The sequence below is a fragment of the Fopius arisanus genome, unplaced genomic scaffold (genome assembly GCF_000806365.1).
Source record: "Fopius arisanus strain USDA-PBARC FA_bdor unplaced genomic scaffold, ASM80636v1 scaffold00042, whole genome shotgun sequence".
NCBI lineage: Eukaryota > Metazoa > Arthropoda > Insecta > Hymenoptera > Braconidae > Fopius > Fopius arisanus.
The window spans coordinates 573791-598890 of NW_011887781.1; the positions used below are offsets into that span (position 1 = coordinate 573791).

The following is a 25100-nucleotide window of genomic DNA, read 5'->3' on the forward strand; positions in this document are numbered from 1 at the left end:
CAATTCCTCATCGGACGAAACAACGGATTGCTTACATCTTGTAGCTCGGGGGTAGTAGAATGGCGACCGGAGGATTCGCGAAAGAAGAAATTGAGGAGTAGTGCGACTATAATGGGATTCTATGAAAATTTCAATGGCATTCTTTACAAGAACTTCACAATTTTTCTATTAATTGTTTTGCAGTGTCAAAATTTGTATAGGAAAGGCACACGAATTGATTGAAATTTTTATTGTTGTCGTTTATAGTTTCGATGGGTTCGGATATTTTTTCCAGCATGTAACAAATGCTTCAGACACACACACACAGGGTTTGGAACACAGTATTGCCAATAATTAGTTAATAACGTGTTGATATGTGAAATTATTCCTCTTGTCAATGATAGACACCGGCACTGATACTACGAACAGATTTACTGGGAGAAATTTAGACGAATGTTGGACTCTAGGTAATTAACATTGCTTTCAAGCGGAAAATTATCGATAAATTTACAAAATGGGACAAGCTATTCTCGCAATTTTTATTATAGCTAATGAACAATTAATTATACAGAGAAAACCATTTGAATTAAAAAACCTCGAAGATAATTCTGAAATTTTTTATTGTTTCAGAGATTATCTGATTTGAAAGTAAAAATAAAATGTAAATTATTTTTTCTCCGTAGATATTGATAGCGTTGTTATTAGTTATCGGAGATAATGTTCGTATGAATGAGTGTCAAATTTTCGTTGAAACAATCTACAATAAATCGTTAAAAAAAAATTGCGGTGATGATAACTCGCAAAAGGCAATTGCCGCCGAGTGGAGTTCCAATTTATTTAAAATAATGAGAAAAAAAGGTGCTACATCTCTCTCTAAAATTCTTCGCGTCTATTTATTCATTTTTCATCTTGCTCTACATTCCAAAGAACAATTTCATTGAGATTCTCTCTTAACCACTTTTCCAAATTTCATCATTTTAACGAATTGAAAATGGGATTAACTATTTACACTCGTTCTAAAGAACTGCACTTAGAATTTTTATCGATATAAATATCTGTAAAGAATATATTTGCTATGAACACACACATATCCCACATTTTTTGCGTGAAATTGTGTTTGATGGACTATATTCAGATGAATCACTGGTAAAAATCTTAAAACGTTCGTTGAGGGCTCAAATATCTGAGAAACAATGAAGATTCTGATAAATAAATGAATTTGAAAAAGAAAAAGAATTGCAAAGTGCCGACTACTCGGATATCCCCGAATTGCTTGAGGACTTATAATTGAGATAATATTTAAAATTGAATTAAAATCCCGGGGCTTTGTCGCTGGAAAATTAATTATCAATGGTAATTTGCATTAGAAAAAGCCCAGGGATTTGGCGATTTAACATGAATATCGTTTCTTAATGCACGCAAAATAATTCACAAAGTTTTCTCAAATCAATGTCAACATTTGCGTAATTACGTGGCTAACTTATTGAGGAAAAATTCATATGACGTAGGGCAGTTTCAACGATATCGTTGAATAGTTTGACGTAGCAAAACCCAGTATAAATAAACATATAAAAAATTGCAAATAAAAACGAATATTTACGCATATCGTTTACACTGCCCCCTACCTCTTATCTGCATATCCTCCAATGTACTGAATGAACTAATGTTTATACTTAAGCTATTTAATTAACACTTCTATACCAAAAGTTAATCTACAAGCGAAATTAAATAAGGGAATATTTTAAAAAAAGTGAATGAACAAAAAAAATACAAAAAAATTGTTACTCTCAACTTACCAAATTTCAATTAAAATTGAGTGTGTCATGGGCCGAAGGAACAGAGAAAATACTCGAGAGACATTAAATGTCGTGGGAATAATAAAATCATACAGCTCAGGCGTTTAATCTAGATTTGCTGTAGCTAGAACGGGAATTATATTTTACAATTGTACAGTCTCCAACCAAAATGATCATGCAATACACTCAATTTAGATAGAGATGATATTCGTAAACCACTCGTACGATGTTAGTCAAAAAGCAATTATAAATATCAAGTTAATGAGAATTGAAAAGGCATCAGTCTGAAACAATTTAGACATTGAGGGGATTTTGTCCAAATATTTTCGTCGCTTGCTCACAAAATTCAATTAACCATATGGATTATTGATAAAAATAAAATAACCCATTCTCCTTTTAACAGCTAAATCACATTTATTTGTGCAATCGATGAAAGTATTTCCCACGAAATCAAAAACAGCTTTTTATTTCTGAATTGAACTTAAAAAAAAAATATAATGTCTAAACATACGTTAGTGTGTGGTGCATTTAGATTTTTTACACTTAAAAAATTATAATAAAATGGACAACGGCCTCTCGTTAACGGCCATCGTTGTGATGTTAATGATTCATCGATATTATCGAAATTCAATTGAGTAGGCACATCAGATGATGCGCATGGAAATAATTGGCTTTAGCTATCAGAAAAATTGATGCAAAAATCACAAAAATAGAGAGTACTCAACACGATTGTTTCATGATTTATCATTCAGGCAACGCTATTTTCTGGTTATTATTTTTCGGTATGAGTGAAGAGACCTTTCATGCATTTTGTTTTGCCAACAAGAATTATTTATCACGCACATTGCACGCATGGGCTGGTACTGGGAATAATATATTAATTAAATACGGCGAAACAAAAGCGATTCTGCGAGTGATAAAATGGAAATGTAGGTTTGCAATTAAATGATCCAGATAATGAAATGAAAACATGTAAATAAATTAGTGATACTGATAATTATTAAATAAAAAATTGGAAAAAAATTGATTATATCTTATTTCTTCTTCCCCAAGTCTGTGAAAAATCATTACAAACATTTATATTTTTTATTTGATAATAATTTGAATGAATAATCTAATTGTTCCAAATGGAGTTTAAAAGATCAAAAGTCTCGTTTGAATGATTTTTTTTTTCTTACTCTACCAGCTGACGATAAATTCACATCGCTCCCATTTTCTCAAGTCCATTGATTCGGAGTCTGGCAAGTTCCTTCGGGTCGTATGTAACCAAAACAATAAAAAATATCAAATGATGGCTTCAATAATTCTCAACAGTGCGCGTAATGCTGTGAAAATTTCCCTGCAGTCCCTCCCAAAACGTAAATTCAATGATTTTGCGACAAGTTATTGAAAATTCCTTCTCCAATTATATAACTGTGACATTTCATTGATAATTCCAGGTTATGTTTCCATTGCCTCAACATTAAGAAGTCCCCAGGGAATTCCAGAAAATACTGAAGAAACAAAGCGTGAGGACCATTCACTATTAACAATTCTCTCTCGGGATTTTTCGGTTATGTTTATAATTTTTTTTTTTTCATTCTCAGCAACTATTCGCAAACCCACAATCCACAATCTCGAACAAGTGAAGGATTTTGGTCGTTATGTGGCTGATTGTCTGCCAAAATACGTCCAGATGGTGCAGATTGCCAGTGGAGATGAACTGGAGATTCTCGTAGCTCCTGAGGGAATACGACCCACTTTGTCATTCCTTCGAGATCATCATAATGCCCAATTTACTCAACTTGTTGATGTGACAGCCGTCGATGTGCCTGGCAGAGCCTACAGATTCGAGGTTTCTTTTTTTTTTCACCTCAAGCTCAAAGCAAATATTCTTGAGGACTTGAGGAACTATTCACAGATCTCTCGTTTCAGTTGATCTACTGTCTTCTCTCTATCAGATTTAACAGCAGAATTCGTGTAAAATCGTATACTGATGAGTTGACACCAGTGGATTCTGTTTGCTCTGTGTTCAAATCGGCTAATTGGTACGAGAGAGAAGTCTGGGATATGTATGGAGTATTTTTCACTGATCATCCGGACTTGAGGAGAATTCTCACTGATTATGGCTTCGAGGGGCATCCCCTGAGGAAAGATTTCCCACTGAGTGGATTCGTTGAGGTAAAAAAATAAATTTATTCACCCGTAAAAATCATCTCAAAAATTCATCCTTCAAATGAATTTCGCTGTTTACCTTCGAACAAAAAATATTTGTTGTTTCAGGTAAGATATGATGATGAGGTGAAACGAGTCGTAGCTGAGCCCCTCGAATTAGCCCAAGAGTTTAGGAGATTTGAACTATCAGCTCCATGGGAACAATTTCCCAATTTTCGAGAGACTTCCTCAGTTGAAGAAGTTGTGCCGGAAAAACCAAAGGAGAATCCCCCGAAGTGATAAAGAAGTTGGAAGAATAATCTTGTGAGACGCTAATAAATTTCGGCGTGTGTAAGCATTGTAGATTAGGCAGAATAAATTATGAAAAGATTGAGAGAAAAATTCCAAAGGATTTATCCTCAAAATGTAATTTGTTGAGGAGAGCTGAACAATTTCGTTGCATTTATTTCCTTACAATCCATTTATTCATAAATAATAATGACACGAAGACGTTATTATTAACAGATCCACAAGAACCCATTATACATGATTAACTCAACCAAAACTGTGACCAAAATATTCTAGACTAGTGTAAAAACGTTTGAACAAATCTCAGTATTTTTCCTGAGGAAATGTTTTCATCGAAAAAAAATCATGGGATGTGAATGAATTCAATAAATCTCTAGAATTCGTTTGTGTATCCGACTGGAATATCCATGAAATAGTCTCAGTAACAAAACAACTCTCCACACTTTGAACTAGAGAATTATTAATTACTAAAGTCACCGACAGTTATTTACAATTGTGATGTTCACCCATCTCATCAAAAATAAGATATAAATTACACTCAACCCTCGAGTGTATGAATGAATCTGAATTGAAAAATAATGATAATCTAGCAGTCGATTTATTGTCCAAGTGGTTGTCCCTGGCCCCACTGGTATCCCCCAAACATATTTCTTCCAGGGGTTGATTGTCCTCCAGTCCTTGGTGCACTAGCACTGAATCCATGGACATTGATTCGATGGGGTGGAAAGTAGTGCTCCAATATCTTCGGAGTATTTAACAACTCCGGGCCATCGTACTCCTGAGGGTATTTAAATTTTAGGAAGAAATAGAGATGTCCAACCAGAATTCCTATCAACTCCAGCATTCCACCTCCAGAGATTATCAAATTGAATCCTGCCAGGACCCAAGGAAGGTACATTGCTTTGAACTGTGTGCCTGCAGAGAAAAAAAAATTCATCAAGTGTGAGATAATTATAGAGCGATAAGATATAATGAATAAAAATTAAAGATCAGAGGGAATTTGTAATTACCAAACCAGAAGTTGACGATGACATCCTGATTGAGCTGACACCAAACATAGAGTACACTGAGTACCATTGGATCCATCAACAATGGAACATTACCAATCAGTCCAATGACAACGCAAGAAATCCAATTAAACAATAGCATAAATCCATAATCAGCTGGTTTTCCCTGATACTCTCCAGTCTCCAAGTTTAACGAATATCGGTACAAAAAATAACAATTTATCATAAAGTGAAATCCAGTGGCCTGATTGAGTGGATAGAACAATAAACTAGTGATGGCTCTCCAGATCTCGAAATTGTGAATGAAACGATCGTACAGAAGAATCAACATGTGAGGTGATAATAACCCAAATCTCCCAATCAGTGAAAGACCGATTGTGGAGAGTAGCCAGTATCGTGTGAACATTGGCAGAGAATTTATCCAATCTCTCAAGTCAGACATTTTTATTTGTCTATTCACTAGTTCAGTTCGTTAATTAATTCCCCAACACTGATTTGCAACAATTTCTTATCACTGCATACGTTTTGCTGACGTTTTGCTGACAATACTGAAAAATCCTTAGAGCAAATAAGAAATTGAGATACGAAACCGCCACATGATTTTCTTTCCAGTCACAGATGAATTACGCCATCTTGAGACTATTCTACGAAGTCCAGCGACTTTACAATTAACAGAGAAAAATAAGCAAACAATTATAAACAATTGATTAAATAAATAAATTGAACGATCAACTCATTAATCAGCTGAGATAAATGGATTAAGTTATAGATTTCGTAACATAGTATTAATAAGTCAGCAAAAAAATTTTGAAATTGTTAGTTTGAAAAATTGGCGAAATAAATGATAAGAGGGGGTGAGGAATAATCCCCAAATGATTAACATGATCGTAATAAATAGTGGAAATGATTGATAATGGAAATGAGAATTTTTCGTTGTGGAATTCGAATACATGCAAAATGAAGAATTCGCAGAGTTTGGGGTATCGTCGACTTTGATAACGCCCTTGTTATCACTGCAAAATGTGTGATAAAGATGAATGACCTTCGGATATAAGTGTGTCACCGGGCCAAATTCGAATTTCACGTTGTGAACATGCGCCATCTGCTGAATTCATGATAATCCATGAATGAAACATGTGCATAGAAGTATTTCAATATACATTTGTAAGACCGAAAGAGACGAAACTGTGACCTTCCTGGTGGCCCTCATGACCTTCATTCTCAGAAGATTTTAAGATCTGAGCACTCAGCACCTATCCCGTTGATTTCAATTTTCTGAGTCAAGAATTCAGCGAAAAAAAAACAGTTCCCGTTTTACTTCAGAAGTTTTAAGTTTTCTAAAAGGTATTTTCTTCGGTAGTGCAAATATTATTTTTTTCCCCTGCGTCAGACGCACTCGAAATATTTTTGAAGTGTTCTTGTTTTGAAGAGTGAAAATTCCATTTAAGGCTGCAGCGTGCATTTTTTTTTCGATTCTCATCCCTCGAAATTGAGTGACTGTTGCTATCGGTGTGAGGAAATTATTTGAGTTCATTATTGTTTATCTGAGAAATTAAGTAATTTCGAGATAGGAGTTCTAAAGTTCATAGAACTATAGATGAGTGTCTGTCGTCGCGTTGAGATTCTATTCCGATAACATCATTTGTCTGTGATCTTTGGTCGTCCGAAATTCCTCCCCTAGAGGATTTACTTCGATTTCGTTTTATTTCGAATTCGTTGCGTAGTGAATATTAATTTTTCTGTGATATAATCATTGCCTAATGAAGATATAATCCCCGAATTATTATCTTTGTAGGGAATAACTACCTGAAAAAATCGTCTAAAGATGTCGAAGGAACGCGCGTCTCGGAGGTTTTATCGTATGGACAGCACCCACGACCTGTCAGGATTCCTGGACCGAGGACACACCGCAGAGCAGGAAAACAGATGGAATTTCGAGGCTGCCTGGGAAGTTGCCAATAAAGTTGGTGGAATTTACACAGTGATCAGATCGAAGGCTTACGTATCCACCGAAGAATTGGGAGATCAATATTGTATGATTGGTCCATTCAAAGAACAATGCGCCAGAACAGAAGTAGAAGAGGCTGAATTCCCCCTGCACAATCCTCTCCGAACAGCAGTCCAGAGTATGAGAGATCAAGGATACAAAGTGGTGACAGGTACATGGCTGGTTGACGGAAACCCCCAGGTGATTTTATTCGATATTGGATCAGCATCGTGGAAACTGGACGAGTACAAGCAGGAATTGTGGAGTTCCACCAACCTGGGGATTCCTCATCTGGACATCGAGGCAAACGACGCTGTCATAATGGGATACCTAGTGTGCCAGTTTATATCTGAATTCAGAAAAGCTGCTGAGAGTTACTCCAGTCAGCCCCCCAGAATCCTGGTTCACTGTCACGAGTGGCAGGCAGGTGTTGGCATCATCGCCCTCAGGACAAGACACGTGGATGTTGCCACTGTATTCACAACTCATGCGACTCTCCTCGGGCGATACCTCTGCGCTGGAAAAACTGACTTTTATAATAATCTGGATAAATTCAACGTCGACGAAGAGGCGGGTAAACGTCAAATTTACCACCGATACTGCATGGAAAGAGCAGCAGCTCATCTCTGCCACGTGTTCACCACTGTCTCCGATATCACTGGAATCGAGGCAAAACATTTGCTCAAACGCGATCCAGACATCATAACTCCGAATGGTCTAAATGTCAAGAAGTTCTCAGCACTCCACGAATTTCAAAATCTTCATGCAGTTAGCAAAGAGAAAATTCACGAATTTGTACGTGGACATTTCTACGGTCACTTTGATTTCGATCTCGATAAGACTCTGTATTTCTTCACTGCCGGACGCTATGAGTTTGGAAATAAGGGAGCGGATATATTCATCGAGGCACTTGCCAGACTCAATCATTATTTAAAAACGTCCAAGCCCGATGTGACGATCGTTGCATTTATGATATTCCCAGCGCGCACGAATAATTTCAATGTCGAGTCACTCCGTGGACACGCGGTGACAAAATCCCTGAGGGATACCATAAACACTATCCAACAGGATATTGGTAAGAGGATGTATGAATTGTGTTTATCCGGAAGACTGCCCGATGCTCAGGATTTACTTCTGAAAGACGACATAATTAAAATAAAGAGGTGTTTGTACGCTCTACAACGAAATGGTCTCCCACCGATTACGACTCACAATGTAGTCGACGACTGGAACGATCCGATCTTGACAGCAATTCGCAGATGCAATTTATTCAATACCGTTCATGACAGAGTCAAAGTAATTGTTTATTTTATTCTCATCTCTCATCTTCTATTCCAATTTCACTGAAATTAATCTGTACGCTTTGGTTTATTCCTTTCTTCGCAGATTGTCTTTCATCCCGAATTCCTGTCCTCTACGAATCCGCTGTTTGGCCTGGACTATGAAGAATTCGTCAGGGGATGCCACTTGGGGGTTTTTCCCTCCTACTATGAGCCATGGGGATACACTCCAGCTGAATGCACCGTCATGGGCATCCCCAGCGTTACAACAAATTTATCTGGTTTCGGTTGTTTCATGCACGATCACATCGCTGACCCCATGAGCTATGGCATTTACATCGTGGATCGACGTTTCATTGATGTTGAAGCTAGTGTTCAGCAGTTGGCGCAGTATATGTTCGATTTTGCGCGTCTCAGTAGGAGACAGAGAATTATTCAACGAAATAGAACAGAGCGGTTGAGTGATCTTCTTGATTGGAGAAATCTGGGAGTTGTAAGTTGAATAGAAAATTCCATTCGTATTATTATCTCTTTCAATTTTTAATATTCCATTATCCATTACAGTACTATCGTCAAGCGAGGATAAAGGCACTCACGACAGTTTATCCAGAATTCGCTTCTCAATTTTCTGATGAGAATGTTGGGAAATTCAGTTATCCTAGACCATTCAGTGAACCACCTTCTCCTTCTTCCTCTCGTATCACAACTCCAGCTGCCTCTGTTCACGGATCCGATGACGAGGACGAAGTGGATGACGAGAAAGAGGTGAGAGATTGAATGGAAAACATCTAGAGTTGACGGATTGTTTTTATGAATGAATTATCAATTTTCAGCTCGAAGAACTGAGACAGGCTAATGGACGATAAGCCCATCGAGACGAATGGGATTGCAGATTTATTTTGTTAGATTTTTAATGTTAGTTTTACTTTCGATGCTATCGATATTATATTGTGTGGACAAGAGACTATTTTCGAGAGATAGATGCACAACTGGTTGACATTCTTCATATTTTTGAATTCCAGTTTGACTTGTTTGGATTGGAATCGTTATATTGTGGGGCTTACGATAGTCCCCCATCGCTTCTTTGGAATCCATTTCTGAATAAATGAAAAATTATAGATTATATAGATCCTATTGTTATAGTGGTTATTATTAGAATTTTTTTTGCAATTTTAGTATGGGAATAGAAATTCTTCAACTATTTTTTTATAGAATTGGGGGAGGAAAGTGACTTCTAAATTTATATCTATGCTTTTTTAAATGGTAAAAACACAGTGTTGTTGCATATTTTATTAAAAGAACTTCATCAAACATTATGTTTCTGCTTATGATTAAAAATATATTCTTTTTTTGGCAATTATTACAATGAATATGGAGCACTCATCATCTCCATTCATAAGACGATTGACCAACATTTCGGAGATTCGAATAATTTGTTATCTCGTAAATAAGTTTTTCGTTTTAATTCTACATTATGGTATTGCTCCGTTACTGATATAAAATACGAATTACAAAATGCATAAGCCAATGTAAATTTCGAATTCTCATGTATAATTCTAGTTTGAGTCATACCCCATTAGACGTGTATTACGATGGAAATAACAAATAGACAAAAGCACTCTCATCATCTTACTGAACATTTCCTAGAATTTAAAAGAATATTTCTTTCTCGATTCATAACACAAATATCGATAAACACTGCGATAAATAATCTATTTCTAATAATTAATAATTATCTCAATTAATTGTCTTTGTTACACAACGAAAGTCGAAAATAAATTACGAACAAAATCAACTTTAAACGTCGACCTCTGAAATTAAATGCTTAACATACAAATAGAAGCTGTTCGTCACAATAAATGGCACATTAAAACAGGTGAACTATACAATAGAACTGGGGAAGTGAAAAATTCATAGTGCTATAATTTTTTCCGCCGGCGATAAATGAGAGTATTTAAGAAAAAGAAAAGGTCTTTCTTCAGTATGGGGCGAAAATCAGTGTTTTTTTTAACACTCACTCATTCTAACCCAGGAAAATGTAGAAAGAAAAACCGACGAGCGTTTGACATCGAATATAACTCCCAAAGGTAATTGAAGCATTTTAATGATTTTACTAGGTTCCTAGGATGATTCGAGTGCATTCACTTAATCTCTTCCTGAAATACTTGAAATGTTATTCCATCATTCATATTTCCAGCGAATTTTATATCTGACTAACACATTGTAATTACAAACAGCCTTTGGTTACATAAACGATAAATGAAACACTAACATCGTAATTGATGCACACTTACCACGTTCTATATAAATCTAGCATGAGTCTTTAGTAATTGGCATTTTCTTGGCTTATCGCCCGACGGCATTACATTTCTCAAATTCCAGTTGCAGGAGAAACGCACGAATCCATGGCCTCCATCATTAATAAATCGAGAGATTTTCGAATACATGAATTATGAATAATCAGCTCCACTCACTTTTCACAAGATAATTACTGTGATGAAAGTAGCAGTGGATCAAAGAGACTGAAAAATCCTGACTGCTCCCAACATTAAATACCTCAATAAGTCTGAATATTTAAGAAGTGCCTTCCCCTCATCAACGCAAGACTAATTCCAAGGCTCGAAAAAACAGTTCAATAAAAATATTCAATTCAATCCTTGGCATCCTAATTTCTCTCTACACGACCATCTGTTGCATTTCCCTTATTAGGGCGCAAAAAAAAAAAATTAATCCCATGGTTGGAGAAACTGGTTAATAAAAATATTCAATTCAATCCTTGGCATCATAATTTTTTAAAGGCTTTTTGTATCGAAGGGAATGAATATTCACACATGATTGGACTGTGCACCTCCCATTCTCTGCTGCATCATACTCAACAGCATATCTGAATATTGTTGCATCATATTAACGACTCTACCTTGATCTTGACCGGCCAACAACTCTTGAAATGTTTCGGTCGCTTCGTTCGCCGGCAATTGCCCCTCTACATCGTTCTCTTTATTGCTCCCTCCAGCTGCAACTAGCCGCAGTGTTCTCATTGCCTCATTTACTGATGACTCTAGACCACGTAACATCGTATCTCTGTCGATTGTCTCTCCAGAAGAATTTCCACCGTGATCCAGTGTCAATCTTTTATAAAGTTGGACAACATTGTCAGCAGTGCGAGTTAATTCGTCTGCGATCGTGTTGCACAGCTGCGGTGACACTAAAAAATCCCATTAATAATATAAAAATTGCATTCCAATCTGAGAACGCAAGACATTAAAAAGGACTTTCAAATCTATTCGAAACTATCGCTCGAATTTAATCATTCAGTAACGACTTGCAGCATTAATCATCATGCAATCATAACTAACTATAAATACATCTGATTGTATGGATTGCATGAGCAGAATATAAAGTAGTTTTTTGCATTCTAAGAATGATGTTTACCTAATTTTCTATCAGTGTGTACTGCAATATTAAAGATGATTTTAGTGGTGCGATGATTAATAGTTATCAGTTGATTAATATTTTAGTACTTACATTCGGCGCTAACAACATCGATCGTTTGATCTGTATCTTTGACAGGAAGTTCTTGTGGACTGGGGTCCAGTTGCTTTCGATTCGAGAGCCTTGGGCCACCTTGAGCGATTGAACTCACCGATCTGCCATTAGCTAATGCTGTGTTTGAGCCAGATCGCCTAATCGTCGGTACAAGATTTAAACTGCAAGCGCAAATTAAAAATAGAAATTCAAGCAATCAATAATTCGAAGAATTATTTATATCTGTAATTACCTAGAAGGTTCTATGTTGATACTCTTCGGTCTCGGAGGTAGCATGGGTTTCACACTATTTCCATTAGACGATGTGTCCTCTGAACTCGAATCCTCCTGATTACCAACTTGACTTAGATTTACTGAGGAAATTAAAAAAAAATCATGAACTCTGCTAACGAATTTGTTAAAGAACAAATGGATAATGAAATTTACCACTGGAGTAAGAGCTCTGCATGCCTCGTCTTCTTAATACCATGGGCAGATTATTGCTCGAGCTCGAGCTCTGTTTCGTCTGGTGATTGATTTTATTTTGAGAGCTTATGGTGGGTCTCATCAAACCACTCATTCGACTGTTCTGCGCGGGATTCCCCCAATGTCTAGCACCCGACGTAATGCCAGCGTCAGATTCCGAGTCACTCTGCTAAAAAATGAGAACGCATGTTAAACATCCAATAAACAATTCAATCAATTTCTAAATGCCTCACTTGATTCAAAACCCCAACGCTGCTACTCCGCGTCATATGATTCGAATGCACTTTGCTTGATCCATATCTGGAGGACATTGATCCAGAGGCACCTCCAGCCGAATTTTTCGACTGACTTGAACTTTTGTTAGACGTTTTACCTGAAACTACCGTTCATATGTCGATATCAATGAATTGACGATGATGATTGTGCAATCGTGATATCGATAAAAAATGTATAAAGTGTAAAAGGAACGTAAAAGTGAGTAACAAACTGATACCTCGTATCGGACCATGCAGTAACCTGTTGGATGGGTTGACAGACAAATCACTCAAGGAACAGGCACGTCTCATACCACCGCTCCCTTCGTCGTCCTCGTTGTTGATACTCGTTGAATTATCGCATCTTGCTCCCGTAACTGTCGACAACACGCAATGCACATGCTACTACTCTTTACAATTATAACAACTCGAGCGTTAGTACCGGAGGATTAAAAATAATGAAGGTAATCGGGCCGAAGGAAATCAATTTGAATAGATTGAATAAATGCATTCTGATAATCACTGAAATAACCGGTTCAATTATCTCCGAGAGCATCTGAATTTTTGTTGTCTCGGCGAAACAGAAACGATGATAATTGCGATATCCATAAATTATCCACAATTATAGGCACGAGAATTGAAATAAATGATAATAAACGTGCTCATGCTGAATAAGAAAAAGCCAACAAAATACTGTGTACGAATTCTTGGGATTATTTTCTGTTGATGATCTCCTGGTGTCTCTCGTGTGTGAAAACCTCCACTTTGTATGAATTGCTCATCTAATATCAAGCCACGTGCAGACTTCTGACAAATGATACTTTACAACATCGAGATGTTAAAAAATAAAGTATTTGCAGACATCGACTTTGTTGGTGATCAGTACCTGTCGCAAAGTGATGTTTAGACGGTAGAATGCTATGATTTAGTGGTAGAATAGTATTAGTCCACTTCAATTGGCATCTCGAGGCTGGTGGCCACACTCTTTTTGGTGAATTCGTGCAACTCGAGCCTGTCGTCGACGATCCCGATTCCAACATCGATTTGTCCAGTGCACAGTCACTGTCTTCACCCCCCGAACTACGTCGGCGTTCCTGTTTCAAGATAAATCCTCGGCTCCTCTCATTTTCTCTCCTCATGAAATACTCCTGCTCCTTCGGCTGAATGCGCCACGATTTTTTCTCATTCGTAAAATACTGCTCTCGGCGGACTAGACTTTCGAATTCCTTAGACAGAAGTTTTACTGTTCCCTCGATAGCGCGTGTCAGCCTCACGTCGACATTCCCATTGAAATTGCCAGTCTTACGTTCTACGTCCAGAGTTGAATCCAGGGTTTGTGATTCTGATGTCGAGACATCCGCTGAAGACGTTCCATTCGGCTCCAACGAGTCGTAATTCTCGGTGTCTTTCGTCGGCACTTGATTTTCAAATCCACTGTCTCGATCGAGATCTTCAGCTCGCGCGGATTTTTCAGTTCTTCCTAGCTTCTCGAATCTTTCGAATTGCCTTTCGATTCGGTCGATAATCAGTCGATCTGAATTGTTTATCTTCGTCGAGACGATTCCGATGTTCGTGACGCGTGTGGATGTCTGAATTTCTTGAGAAGATTTCTGTGACTCTTCGGATTTATTTTTTACTGGATCTTTTTGACTTTCCTTTACGTAATTTTTCTGGGGATTATCTGACTCGGCTAATGACTTGGAATGAGTCTCCACTTGGTTGTATCTAGTCCACGTGGGTCTCGTACGATTTTTCATGCTCTGAGCTCTCGACAAATTTCGCGTGGGCTTCGGAGGTTTATGAGGGACAAAATCATCAAGAATTAATGCAGACTGCGGTGCCTTGGGAATTCGAAGGCTGTGACTTCGTCCAATCTCCGATTTTTGATTGCGAATTTTCATGTCGTATTCATTTGTGTTGTCGATATTGAATTCATAATAAATACACGTTTGATTGGGCCGGAAATTCTCCTCTGTATAATTAATCGCTGATCTCGCAGTGCTTAATCTCGTATCCTGAAGGGATTTGGATCGAAAGACCGAACGATTTGGCACTAACAAATTTAAACCCTGATTCTCAATCTTCTCGTTATTTTCTGGACAATTCTTTGGGTTTGCACTGTATGTTTCTGAATTCTGTCGTTTTCTTTTGTAATGGGAATCGAATAGCATCTCGAGTGGGGCGGACTTAACGAGCGAATCAGAATCATCTGATAATACGCTCTCAGTACTTCTGTGGTCTTCGTTCTCGTGTAAAGGAAATGTTTGATAATCCTCGGTGCCGTCTGTCAAGATACTCTCCTGGCTTCTTGACCCGTGCATTTTTTTACGTGACAGGAAAAAACTCGCGCTCGAGTGCCTGCCATTCTCGTACTGAATGCAATCAAAGCCCTCGATCGATGCATCAGACAAAATGCTCTCTTGGGATTCGTTCAATTTCATTCTGGTTAGATTTTGAGAATCTGTATTGAGATTTATTTGATATTCACTTATGCATCTTCTCGGTGGATTTTTGTATTCGCTTTCTAATGAATCGTCACTAAAATTTCCATCGTCATTGTCAGCGGTGGATAGTGGGTCGTTCATTGCTGGTAAACTCTCAAATGATTTTGTCATTTTTTCTAAATTCTCGTAGTCATCGTTGATGCCAATGAAGTAACTGCAAGATCTGCGTTTTTGGGCGAATTTAGCAAAGCTATTCGCACTCTTTGTACACTTTTTTTTCAATATTTTTAATTCCTCGCAGACTGGAGAGTTTGGGAGCGAGTGATTGGGTTTATTCAGTGATAACTGATATTTTTCGGTTTTCTTCAGTGTCAGAGTTAGTGGACGATTGGGATTCGTGCAAATTTGTTCGTTTATGCTTGACATCGTTTGGCTTTTTGGAATGATCTTTTCAATGGGCTCGTGAATTTTATAAAGATTTGAGTTTGGATTTTTAGTGTATAGTTCAGGTTTTAGTTGAGTATTTTGATTCTTCAGTGGTTTAATAGGATTAGTCGGTATTGCATAACGAATCACTTGGGCTGATGAAAGGTTACCTGTTCCGATCCGGTTCTGACGATGATGACGATTCGGTATGTGACTGCTCAGGTCTGAAATACTTTGACTTGATTTTAATGATGACTTGTAGCCGACCTGCAAAAAGCAGAATAATAAACGAATAATATTTTACCAAAATCGTCCCAGTGCAAGGAATTTTACACAATAAATTACACTTACACTTTGGAGTTTCTTTCGAGTTTCTTCGATGCGTCTTTTGAGTTCCTCTCGGTTTTTCGATACATTCGTGTCCTTCTTTGGATTGCTCGGTGCATTTATTTTCTGTGGGACGCGGCTCTTGCCGATCTCCCCGCCACTATTTCTGAGAAATGAGAAAAAAATATGTGTTCGAGGAAAATATGGCAATTATCTTTTGATTAACGATGGTTAATGTTTACCTTCCATGAAATTGTGAGCTAATACTCGTATTTTTTCGATTCGTTGGCTCGTCAGCTCCACTAAGCGACTCGAAAGCATTTTTCAAATACTTTTCACGATGACTCTGATTGGCGAGTTGGTCGAAACCCTCTGAACTGGTCTCTGACAGGATTGAGAGTGGATTGCGTTCCGCACTGGGAGTCGAAGCACCTCCTTCAGAGTCTGAATCCTCTTGGCTTCCCGATGCCAATTCACTACGTCCTGACTCTATCCCACGTACCTTCTTGTTCCGCCTCTGAGATCGTCTGAGCTCCTCTACATCCATGGCATTCACTTTGAACTGATTCGATACAATATCTTCTGTGGGTGGATAGTACATGAGATGATGATGAGATTTTTCCGAACTTGTCGTTCCATTCTCACCCTCGGAGTAATCCTCTACGTCGCCATCATGCTCTGTACTCTCATGATCCTAATTTAATCGAGATAGAAATTCCATTTCGAATTATTATTTTATTCATTAAAATTATTCTGGACACTAAATTTAAAAAAATACAGAGACGGGTAACAGTGATATTTCAATGAAACATTAAAAATCGACGGTTCAAATTTCTCCACTGATATCATGTCTAGAATCAGCGAATTGGTCTATAGAAAGTGGTACACTGAGAGTTGATTTGAATTTACAGGATGGAATTTCAGTAAATAGCAAGACGAATATGTAAATGTGAATTTTTCTGTTAGTCGGGTAATTTAACGTGAAATTCATGGCAATTAATACCTCAAACTTCAAACTTCCAAGACTGCTATCATCAGTGTGGTGTCGTGTTCTCGATTGACGTACGATCAACTCCGTGACATTGTTACCTCTAGTTACTGTTACGTTGCCACCCGTCATCTATCGCGTTTGCAATGCGAAATGAAAAAGAAATTAGGATAGGTAGAGTAAAAAAATTAAAATAAAATCGAGAGGTGAACGACAAACCTCATTTCCACATGAAAATAATGAGTAATGAAATTCACACGTGTTAGTACCTGCTTAGAGTAATCCACCAACTCTGTGTAACTATCAGGACAGGGACGGAAAATATTGAGATCGTCATCAACCTAAAGGGCAGTTATGAATAAGCATTATGACTAAGCCCTAGCTATAAATAAATTTAGTGGTATAAGTTCGCTTGCGCATGTCACCATGATTTACAGATCTGGTACAGGAAAAATACTTGCGTGTCTATTGGCTCGGGGTAATTGTTAAAATGCAAAGTTGACCGATTATTTATCGACGACATTCTAGACATGTTATTGCAATTTCAGAAAGGGGACTGATGGAGGAGGAATAATTAAGCATGCTAATTAAAAAAATAAAAAATATGCTCTATTTAGGAAACTCACCCTTTTGATCATCACTGTCTCCCTCCGATAATCGCTGCTGCATTTTGTCTCAGTTCCACTATCAATTGAACTATCTTTCGAGCCTCCTCCCATCCCTCCACCTCCACCATCCGAATCTATGGCACTACGGGGAGGTGGAAAAGGTATAATTTCATCGCTGTCATAAACTGATTTAACAGTTATTCCATCAGCCTGCTGAACTCTCTGGGCCCATCTTCCCTTTGGCATATCCACTCCTAGAGATCTCACCCCAGACGACACAACAGTCTCTTCATGTGCACTGACACTTGTATTAATTTGTTTCTTCGCCCACTGGGGCAACTGTCCAACACTGAATCGATAATCAATAAGTGACTGCATCGTAGAATTGGCATTTGGATCTAAGAATTCAGGAGGTGGTGGACCAAATGTCTCGTTGTCAAGCTGATCGCTGTCATTGGGTAGAGGTGTTTTTTTACCAGCTCTGATAGCCTGCTGAGCTAATCTTGCTTGCATCGTCACAACCATATCGTGGGGTACTTTCCAGACAAATATACAGCCATCACCACTGGCTGAAATTAAATGCCGACAGTCAGGGCTAAATCTGAGGCCAGTCACAAGCTCGGAGTGTCCCAACATCGTCGCCATGCACTCGCCACTGTAATAATCATAAACGCAGAGAGTTTTGTCTGTGCAGGAAGTCGCGACGTATATTCCCGAGGCATCCAAGACCACTTTAATCAGAGACCCATCTTCTCCGACTGAGCCTTTGAATGTTTTATTGTGTTTGCCAGTTGCTGCGCTGTACACCCTGATATTTCTATCTTGACAGGCGGTCAATACGTGCTTCTGTCCAGAATCCACTTCCATATCGTAGAGAGTGGTTTTACCCGCGACATTGTGGCCTCTGGAGAACTGGGGTGAGCCCCCAGGTGTACCCTGTAGTTGGCGAAAAATAATACTTTTGTCAGCCCCGCACGAGACCATTTGTAATTTATCACTCTGATTTGTTTGATTGAAGAACCTGACAGCGGTGATTGAGGAGCTGTGATCGTCAAGTGTCTGGAGGAAGTCGTAGCCCTCGTCGACGTTGAAAACGTGGATCAATCGATCCCTCGAGGCACTGGCAAGAAGTCGTGGGACATTTGTGGAGAATTTCGTGTACTTGGAGTACTCCAGACACAGAACTTCAGCATCGTGTGCCTCAATTACGCAGATCTCGTCGAGTGTTGATACATCGTGAATTCTTATATTTCCAGATCGATCCCCAGATGCCAATTGTCCGCCGTCTGGACTGATTCTGATGGATCTCACACCATTTCGAGAGTCGTACGAGCTGTCACTCTTGTCAGCTGTTCCGGCGGCTGCTAAATCCAAATCCTTGAGGTACGTCAATTCTTGATCGACGTAGAGAACTTTGAGCAACTCATTGCTGTATATATTACGATTGTACATAGTCTCATCGGGTGGCAGATCTTTCTGGAGATTCCAAATTCTTATTGTATCGTCACTCGAGCACGTGATAAATGAGCCAGGTGGCATTGAATTGGCGGACTCGTTGCCACTGGGGTACATCTCCACTCCCCAAATGCAGGCCGAGTGGTAGAGAAATGAGTGGGACTTTCCAACTCTCCGAATATCACGAATATCCCAGACATAAATACTGTGATCATTGTAGACACACGTTAATTTATTGTTCTGCTCGTCGTAAGCTAGGGCTATTGCATCGGGATAACGCGCGTTTGACGGATGTTGTGACATGTGGTCTATCGACAGACCCTGAGCAACGTCTACACCGAGGTAATGAGTTCTCGGTAATGTTGTTATAAATTGCAGTGTTGTTGGTGAAAAACATCTGATTATTCCCTCGGCGCATCCAATAAATATATATTTCTCACCCACAGCTATGCAATTGGCACTTGTTGTTCTTAATTCTACCCACTTGTCTAATAATCTACGATTATTGAATTCACAAAGAAGGCCTGTTTTTGTTATTGCGTACGTTGAATCCGCCATTTCACCACAACCACATGCAACATCCACAAAATCATTGTTGCGTTGTTCCCCGAGAATTGCTGATCTACCCATGAGGGGCACCGGCTCTTGGTATTTTGCATTGCGACAGTACTCTAGGTACCAAAATTTTACGTGTCTGTTACCAACTGTCACGAAATAATTGCCATTTTCCGCAAATGACACAGCCTTCACCTTACTCGACACTTTGTTCGATGCGACCTTGACGTTATTTCGCCAGTCCCAGACATTAACTATCATGTCGTGCTGAGAGCCCACGGATACGACGTATTTGTTGCTTGGTGAAAATGCCTAGAGATAATGGAATTTATTCTGTTTGAAGTATTAATTATTGTTTATTATAATTATTAGAATTTACCTGAACTATACTGGACTTTTTCATTTCCCCACTGAATTATTCACAATTGAACAGTTACAAGAAGTTTTACAGCCCACGATAATAATACATTTTAATAATGCGCTTTGCTGCATTATCGATAATAATTCGAATGTAAAACAATGAATTACAATTCGGTCGTTTTAAGTTTAATGCGCCAATTTTCTCTGACGTTATAGGGAGTCAGTGAACTCTTGGGTAAAAAAAACCATTCGCCTTCGTTACTATTTACGGAGGATACGACGTGTTACTTCATGGATTTCAACTTAAGTAGGAAAGAAAAGGAGTTCTTCAACTGCCGTAAATAGGAGCTTTTACGCGTCAACACACCCTGGAGAGTAGACGCAAGACATGTGAATACTTACGACACAATTTATTCCATATTTGTGACTGGGAAACTCGGCTATTTGAATGGCATTCCGAGGATCTGAAATGTCCCATACACGGACATTTGGTGTGTGGCCACATTCGCCTGTCACCAGGAGTCGACCATCACCAGATAATGCCAGAGATGTCACTGTTTTTCGTGAGCCATTCAGAACATGGGTCTGCGTATTCTTCCGAGGGTTGAACAAAACTACAGTGCATCTAGAATTAATTATTCACACTTTACGCTAAACGCTCTGCATCTGATGAATAAAATAAAAATAAAAAATACAGCTGCTTGAAAGCGAGCAATTCATTCGGAAGAAAATTGCTAATTTATTCGCAAGAATAGTGCAGCTTGATACAATAAAATGCAGTTATCCATTTTTTAATCTTTTAATATTATTGAGTCACTCAATCATTGAATGGTGCTAAGGATCTATAGATTGTAGATTTCAAGACTTGGCTTTCTCCGTGAGCCTCCCGATCTCGTCACGGTTAATGAATACATGAAATTCAATATACATCGGTGCATAACTCGACTGCGATGACTTTTCGTCGTTGAGGGATTTTTTTTATGACGTTAAATTAAGTGAACGCTACTTCCTGAGTAATGGTTAATCTATGAAAAATTCATATAACTACTCGACTTAATTATTCTCAGAATGAAAATTAATATCTCCATCCGGCCAAATTTTGCATGATTCGCCTAGATTAAGTGGGTCATGAAAGGAAGGGAAAATCACGAGAGCTTTTCACACGACCTCGCTGCACCCAGTCCTTTCAATTTGCGAGTAAGAAAGTTAGATTAATTATTCATTAAAGTCAATTTCCTCGGATGAAAGTCATTAAGATTATTATTTTTTTATTTTTCGAAAATAATTGCAAACCAGTCGGTGACTCTCGATAGTTTGGAAGTCTTCAGACTGACTTTGGTGAGATAATTCATTTCGATTGAATTGCAAGAGCCAATTAAAATGGTAGACTCTATTGAATTAGCATAATTGACAGGTCTTAGGGAGTCGGACATTGACGGTGTCGACAAAAATGGATCTTACCCCGCAGGATAGGCGACTAGGTCACTTGTTGTGTCGCAATCGAGAGCTGCATTACTCGATACAGTCACGCCCAGCACCCGTTCTAATTTGATCTGTAACAAATCAATGTTTTTAATTTAAATTGCCCGGATACCCCTAAGCATCTCTTCCACGAGCATCTCGAGCCTGTACACTCGTTCGCCCCAACTCGTCACCTAAAATTTCTAATCGTTAAATATACCAATCATGACATTCAGTCTCTCAGTCATTGAAACAACACAGTATTACAAATATTCACAGTGTGTGGCCCTCTCAATGCTTCAAGGCTCAAATCTTTCAAACTCGTAGGCTGATGTCATATTCGATACGCGGTTTCTGAATGATTTTCATAAAACGTGGGCATTCATTTGTGTAGGCGAGAATTTGAGATTCCAGCAGGTCCGAACTCCCAGGGAAAATAACATCACGGGATAAAAAAGAAGATAATAAAAAAAAAACGATATATTCATTTGTATGCGAAATAATTGTCAAAGGCTGTTGTATTTTGGTGTTCAGTACTCGTTTTCTTTTCAACTACTTCTTTTTTGTCCTTCTTACAATTTAAATCGACTTCATACACCTGCATACATCACTTATCTGTCCATAAATGGGAAAGAGGGCGTGAAGAAGGCTAGCGTACACAACAAAACTATGCAAAAATAATCGCATACGTGTGTTCTAAGGATAAAAGTGGGGATGGATGATGTAAAAATCTGGATGGCCTGAAGAAGCGATGTCTCAAGACGATTGCATTGCATAACACAAAGTCTACATATTTTCCAAAGATGAATATCAATTTTTCTAAATACTGGATTGTCATCAACACCGAGAACAACTCGCAGCTAAATAAAACGATAAAACATTCTCACAATGTGCGGAAATAATAAACGCGGGAGAAGGTTGTCCCTAGAATAAATACAAACAATTACCTGTGAACGAGTCTATGTACGCAAGAGAAATCCGCGCTGATAAGAGGAGGAAACTACAAAGAACTCTCAAATAAATTATAGAATGATGAGAAAAATCGAAAGATCGAATTTTCGTCATCCCACGCGACTGATAAACTCGCTCGCACATGACATTGAAATTATACATCAATATCTTTCGCAGATGATGCCGCGCCTTTTTCAATGTACCAAGCATTTGTCTATGCAAAGTCTTGTTGAATTTTATTGCTACATTATCTCAGAGTTCTTTCGTAATTAACTCTGTCAATTTACACATGATCTTTCATTCTCACCGGCGGAAGCTAAAGTTTGAATCTACCTGGAAACATTTTTCTTCAGACAATGAAGGCGGAAGAAGGAATCTTGAACCTTATTTGTCATACATTTAGTGACCGTCACCGAAGAAAGAACGAAACGATGGAACTAGGCCGAGGAATAACAACCTACAGCCCGCAGCCAAATGAATGATAAACCTTTCTCTCGGATACAGCTCAAGACAACGCGTAGGATCTTTACCTTTTAAATTTTGTTTATACTCTTTCCTTTTCTGTAGAAATCCCGGTTAATTTCTTTATTTTTCCCCGTCTATTTATTTTCTTTTCCCCATTCTCTCTTTAGCGGCATTACTCCGCATTCCACTCAAGGTGAATATATGGACCGATGAATAATGTATATTTGTCAAGGGTTTTTTTGCACCGAAGATTTTTATATCGACTTACATTATACGCCGGAACGTGTTCTTTATCCCGTATCATTGGGCTGCTGTTTCGCGGCGCAATCAGTGCCATTTTTTATCTTTTGATTTTCCTACTTCACTTGTGAATACACTATTTGCTTCGGTAAGGATAGTAATTGTGGAATACTTTAACGACGATTTCACTACTTCATTCACCATCATACAGGTTTTTTTTTCTTTCTTATTACTCTCGATTTAGCATAGCTCAGGGCTCACTTTAATGGCCGTCCATTATTATTTAATCGAAATTTTACTTCTTTTTTTGGTGTACTGAGGTGAAAAGGTGAAATAGAAAGAGTCACAACTATCAAACGCAACGTGGAACTGCATACTGAACTCTGTAGTATTTCTTCGACGATTGTGGAATCCCCCACTGTTTTCTCCCACTCTTATCCATGAACGTACCCAGGTAAACTCATTAAATCACTACACTTGAACATTATTCCCTCCTTATTACCGATCGCCTTGTGTCCCCCACTATTATCATAATGGCGACGAAAATTTTCCCGCTTTTTATTTTTCAAGTCCGAACGAAACGCGCCAGGAGAATCTACTTACGAAAAACGAGACTTCATGTGTGAATTGTCGTGAATTAAACAAAATTTCATATTCATAGATTATTATTTATCACGTAAAATGAAATGGCGAGACTGAGGTAACGGTTATCATCGGAATTTCGTGGTGAAAAAACACGTGTTCAATTTTATTTATGTATCCCGAATGTCACTTGATTCGTTTGATTCGTAATCGCGCAGATCTGATGGTTTCTTTCGACGGAATATTCCCGAGTCACTGACGTACGATCATCTTCTCAACCAGAGGAATTGCTTCGAAAGCCGACGCAGGGAGCAGCAATAAGAACAATCGATGAATCGTACCGTTAGTCAGTGGTACAGGAAATCGGATCGACACGCGTGTCGAGACCGATACGCAGTTGAGTTCGTAACCGATAATTCACGGGAAGAAATACGCACGCAAATGTCAGTGATTTGAAAGCCAAAAAAAACAACGCTATCGAATTATTTCCATCTCGAATTGCCCAATTATTATTCATAATTCGAGAAATTTAGGGTATAGCGTACTCACCCGATCTTGTATCTTGATATTTTCCTGGCCCCGTTTGAGATTCGGAGCTCGGAGTATTTTACTGGTCAATGGGGGCTCCATGTTTAATAACAGTTCACTCAACCGCGTGTACAATTTCCTCTTCAGTCCATCCGATTCTCATCATTCATGCTGACTCCTCTAGACCATCGCCTGATGCCGATCCAATATGACTCCAGTGGCTGGCTGGAGAAATAAAAAATCAATGTAAAAAGATAATCAAATATTTTGGTTTTAGTCATGAATATTCATACTCTGCCCCACCTATGGCTCATTCGTGCCCCTGGGTAATCGATGGTCTGCAATTTCTAGACGTGAAGCCTTCAGTCCTGTCCCACAAAACGTCTGAGCAAAAGGCACCACGAAGTCACGATTCTCTCGATATACTTCAATTCACATTCCTTCGACGACTGAAGCATTCTGATCGATAATAGAGATCATCTACCTGTGGAGATATCGCAGGTGCAATAATAAAATTCCAGGAATAAAGCGATACGATAAATTTCAAATTTATTTTCACTGCTGAGGTTCATACGAATATTAATATGACTTTTCATTTGGAGGCAATCATCCGGAAAGTTACTGATGTCACCAGTCCAAATCTGTACCGGTCTTCATGGCAAATGGTGCATTACTAAACGATCCATTCTATTCTAAGCAATAAACCTAGCTCTCAAAGTAATTTTATTGAAACTAGATTCGATTTAAGGTGGAACTATTTTTTTCTCGGCGATTCATTCACCTGGAATGCACAATTGTTTTTTTTTTAGATAAATAGCAATTGAAATGAATTGAGGATAATTGTGGATGTTATCTACATTGCGCTACCAATTCATTCGTTCTGAATCGGTTCGTCATCGACCGATGACCACTGTGATTTAATCGCCTGAAGATGATTAAACAATACATACAGAT

At 38.4% G+C, this 25100-nt stretch overlaps 4 protein-coding genes across 6 annotated transcripts in view; 2 read left to right on the forward strand and 2 right to left on the reverse strand.

The window, feature by feature from the left end:
- Positions 1-4351, forward strand: part of LOC105266942 (neurexin-1) — a 98015-nt gene extending 93664 nt beyond the window's left edge. Inside the window, exons 26-30 of the mRNA XM_011305456.1 lie at positions 2962-3133; positions 3215-3283; positions 3362-3609; positions 3690-3935; positions 4038-4351. Of these exons, the coding sequence (XP_011303758.1) occupies positions 2962-3133; positions 3215-3283; positions 3362-3609; positions 3690-3935; positions 4038-4208 (906 nt within the window). The 3' untranslated portion in view covers positions 4209-4351. The remainder of the gene's footprint in view (positions 1-2961; positions 3134-3214; positions 3284-3361; positions 3610-3689; positions 3936-4037) is intronic.
- A 19-nt stretch (positions 4352-4370) lies between these two features.
- On the reverse strand, positions 4371-5793 carry Der-1 (derlin-1). The gene is made up of 2 exons (XM_011305336.1): positions 5228-5793; positions 4371-5132 (listed from the first exon to the last, which is right to left on the reverse strand). Exons 1-2 carry the CDS (start codon positions 5664-5666, stop codon positions 4816-4818), a joined length of 756 nt encoding a protein of 251 aa, XP_011303638.1. The 5' UTR covers positions 5667-5793; the 3' UTR covers positions 4371-4815.
- Positions 5794-6288: 495 nt separating this feature from the next.
- On the forward strand, positions 6289-9620 carry GlyS (glycogen [starch] synthase). Of its 2 annotated transcripts, none has more exons than XM_011305341.1 (5): positions 6289-6568; positions 7020-8507; positions 8598-8984; positions 9056-9256; positions 9325-9620. In XM_011305341.1, exons 2-5 carry the CDS (start codon positions 7050-7052, stop codon positions 9355-9357), a joined length of 2079 nt encoding a protein of 692 aa, XP_011303643.1. In that variant the 5' UTR covers positions 6289-6568; positions 7020-7049; the 3' UTR covers positions 9358-9620. The 2 variants fall into 2 exon arrangements, with proteins under 2 accessions (XP_011303643.1, XP_011303644.1); XM_011305342.1 differs by lacking the exon at positions 6289-6568 and adding an exon at positions 6885-6947.
- A 146-nt stretch (positions 9621-9766) lies between these two features.
- Wdr62 (WD repeat domain 62) lies at positions 9767-24541 on the reverse strand. Of its 2 annotated transcripts, none has more exons than XM_011305340.1 (16): positions 24450-24541; positions 24168-24371; positions 21381-21472; positions 20322-20544; positions 17568-19871; positions 17211-17282; positions 16957-17073; positions 16196-16647; positions 15978-16119; positions 15797-15893; positions 12996-13133; positions 12736-12881; positions 12464-12668; positions 12270-12390; positions 12017-12198; positions 9767-11696 (listed from the first exon to the last, which is right to left on the reverse strand). In XM_011305340.1, the coding sequence occupies exons 2-16, from the start codon at positions 24246-24248 to the stop codon at positions 11317-11319; spliced, it is 4752 nt and encodes a 1583-aa protein (XP_011303642.1). In that variant the 5' UTR covers positions 24249-24371; positions 24450-24541; the 3' UTR covers positions 9767-11316. The 2 variants fall into 2 exon arrangements, with proteins under 2 accessions (XP_011303642.1, XP_011303641.1); XM_011305339.1 differs by having other exon boundaries at positions 12464-12671.
- Between the last annotated feature and the right edge of the window lie 559 nt (positions 24542-25100).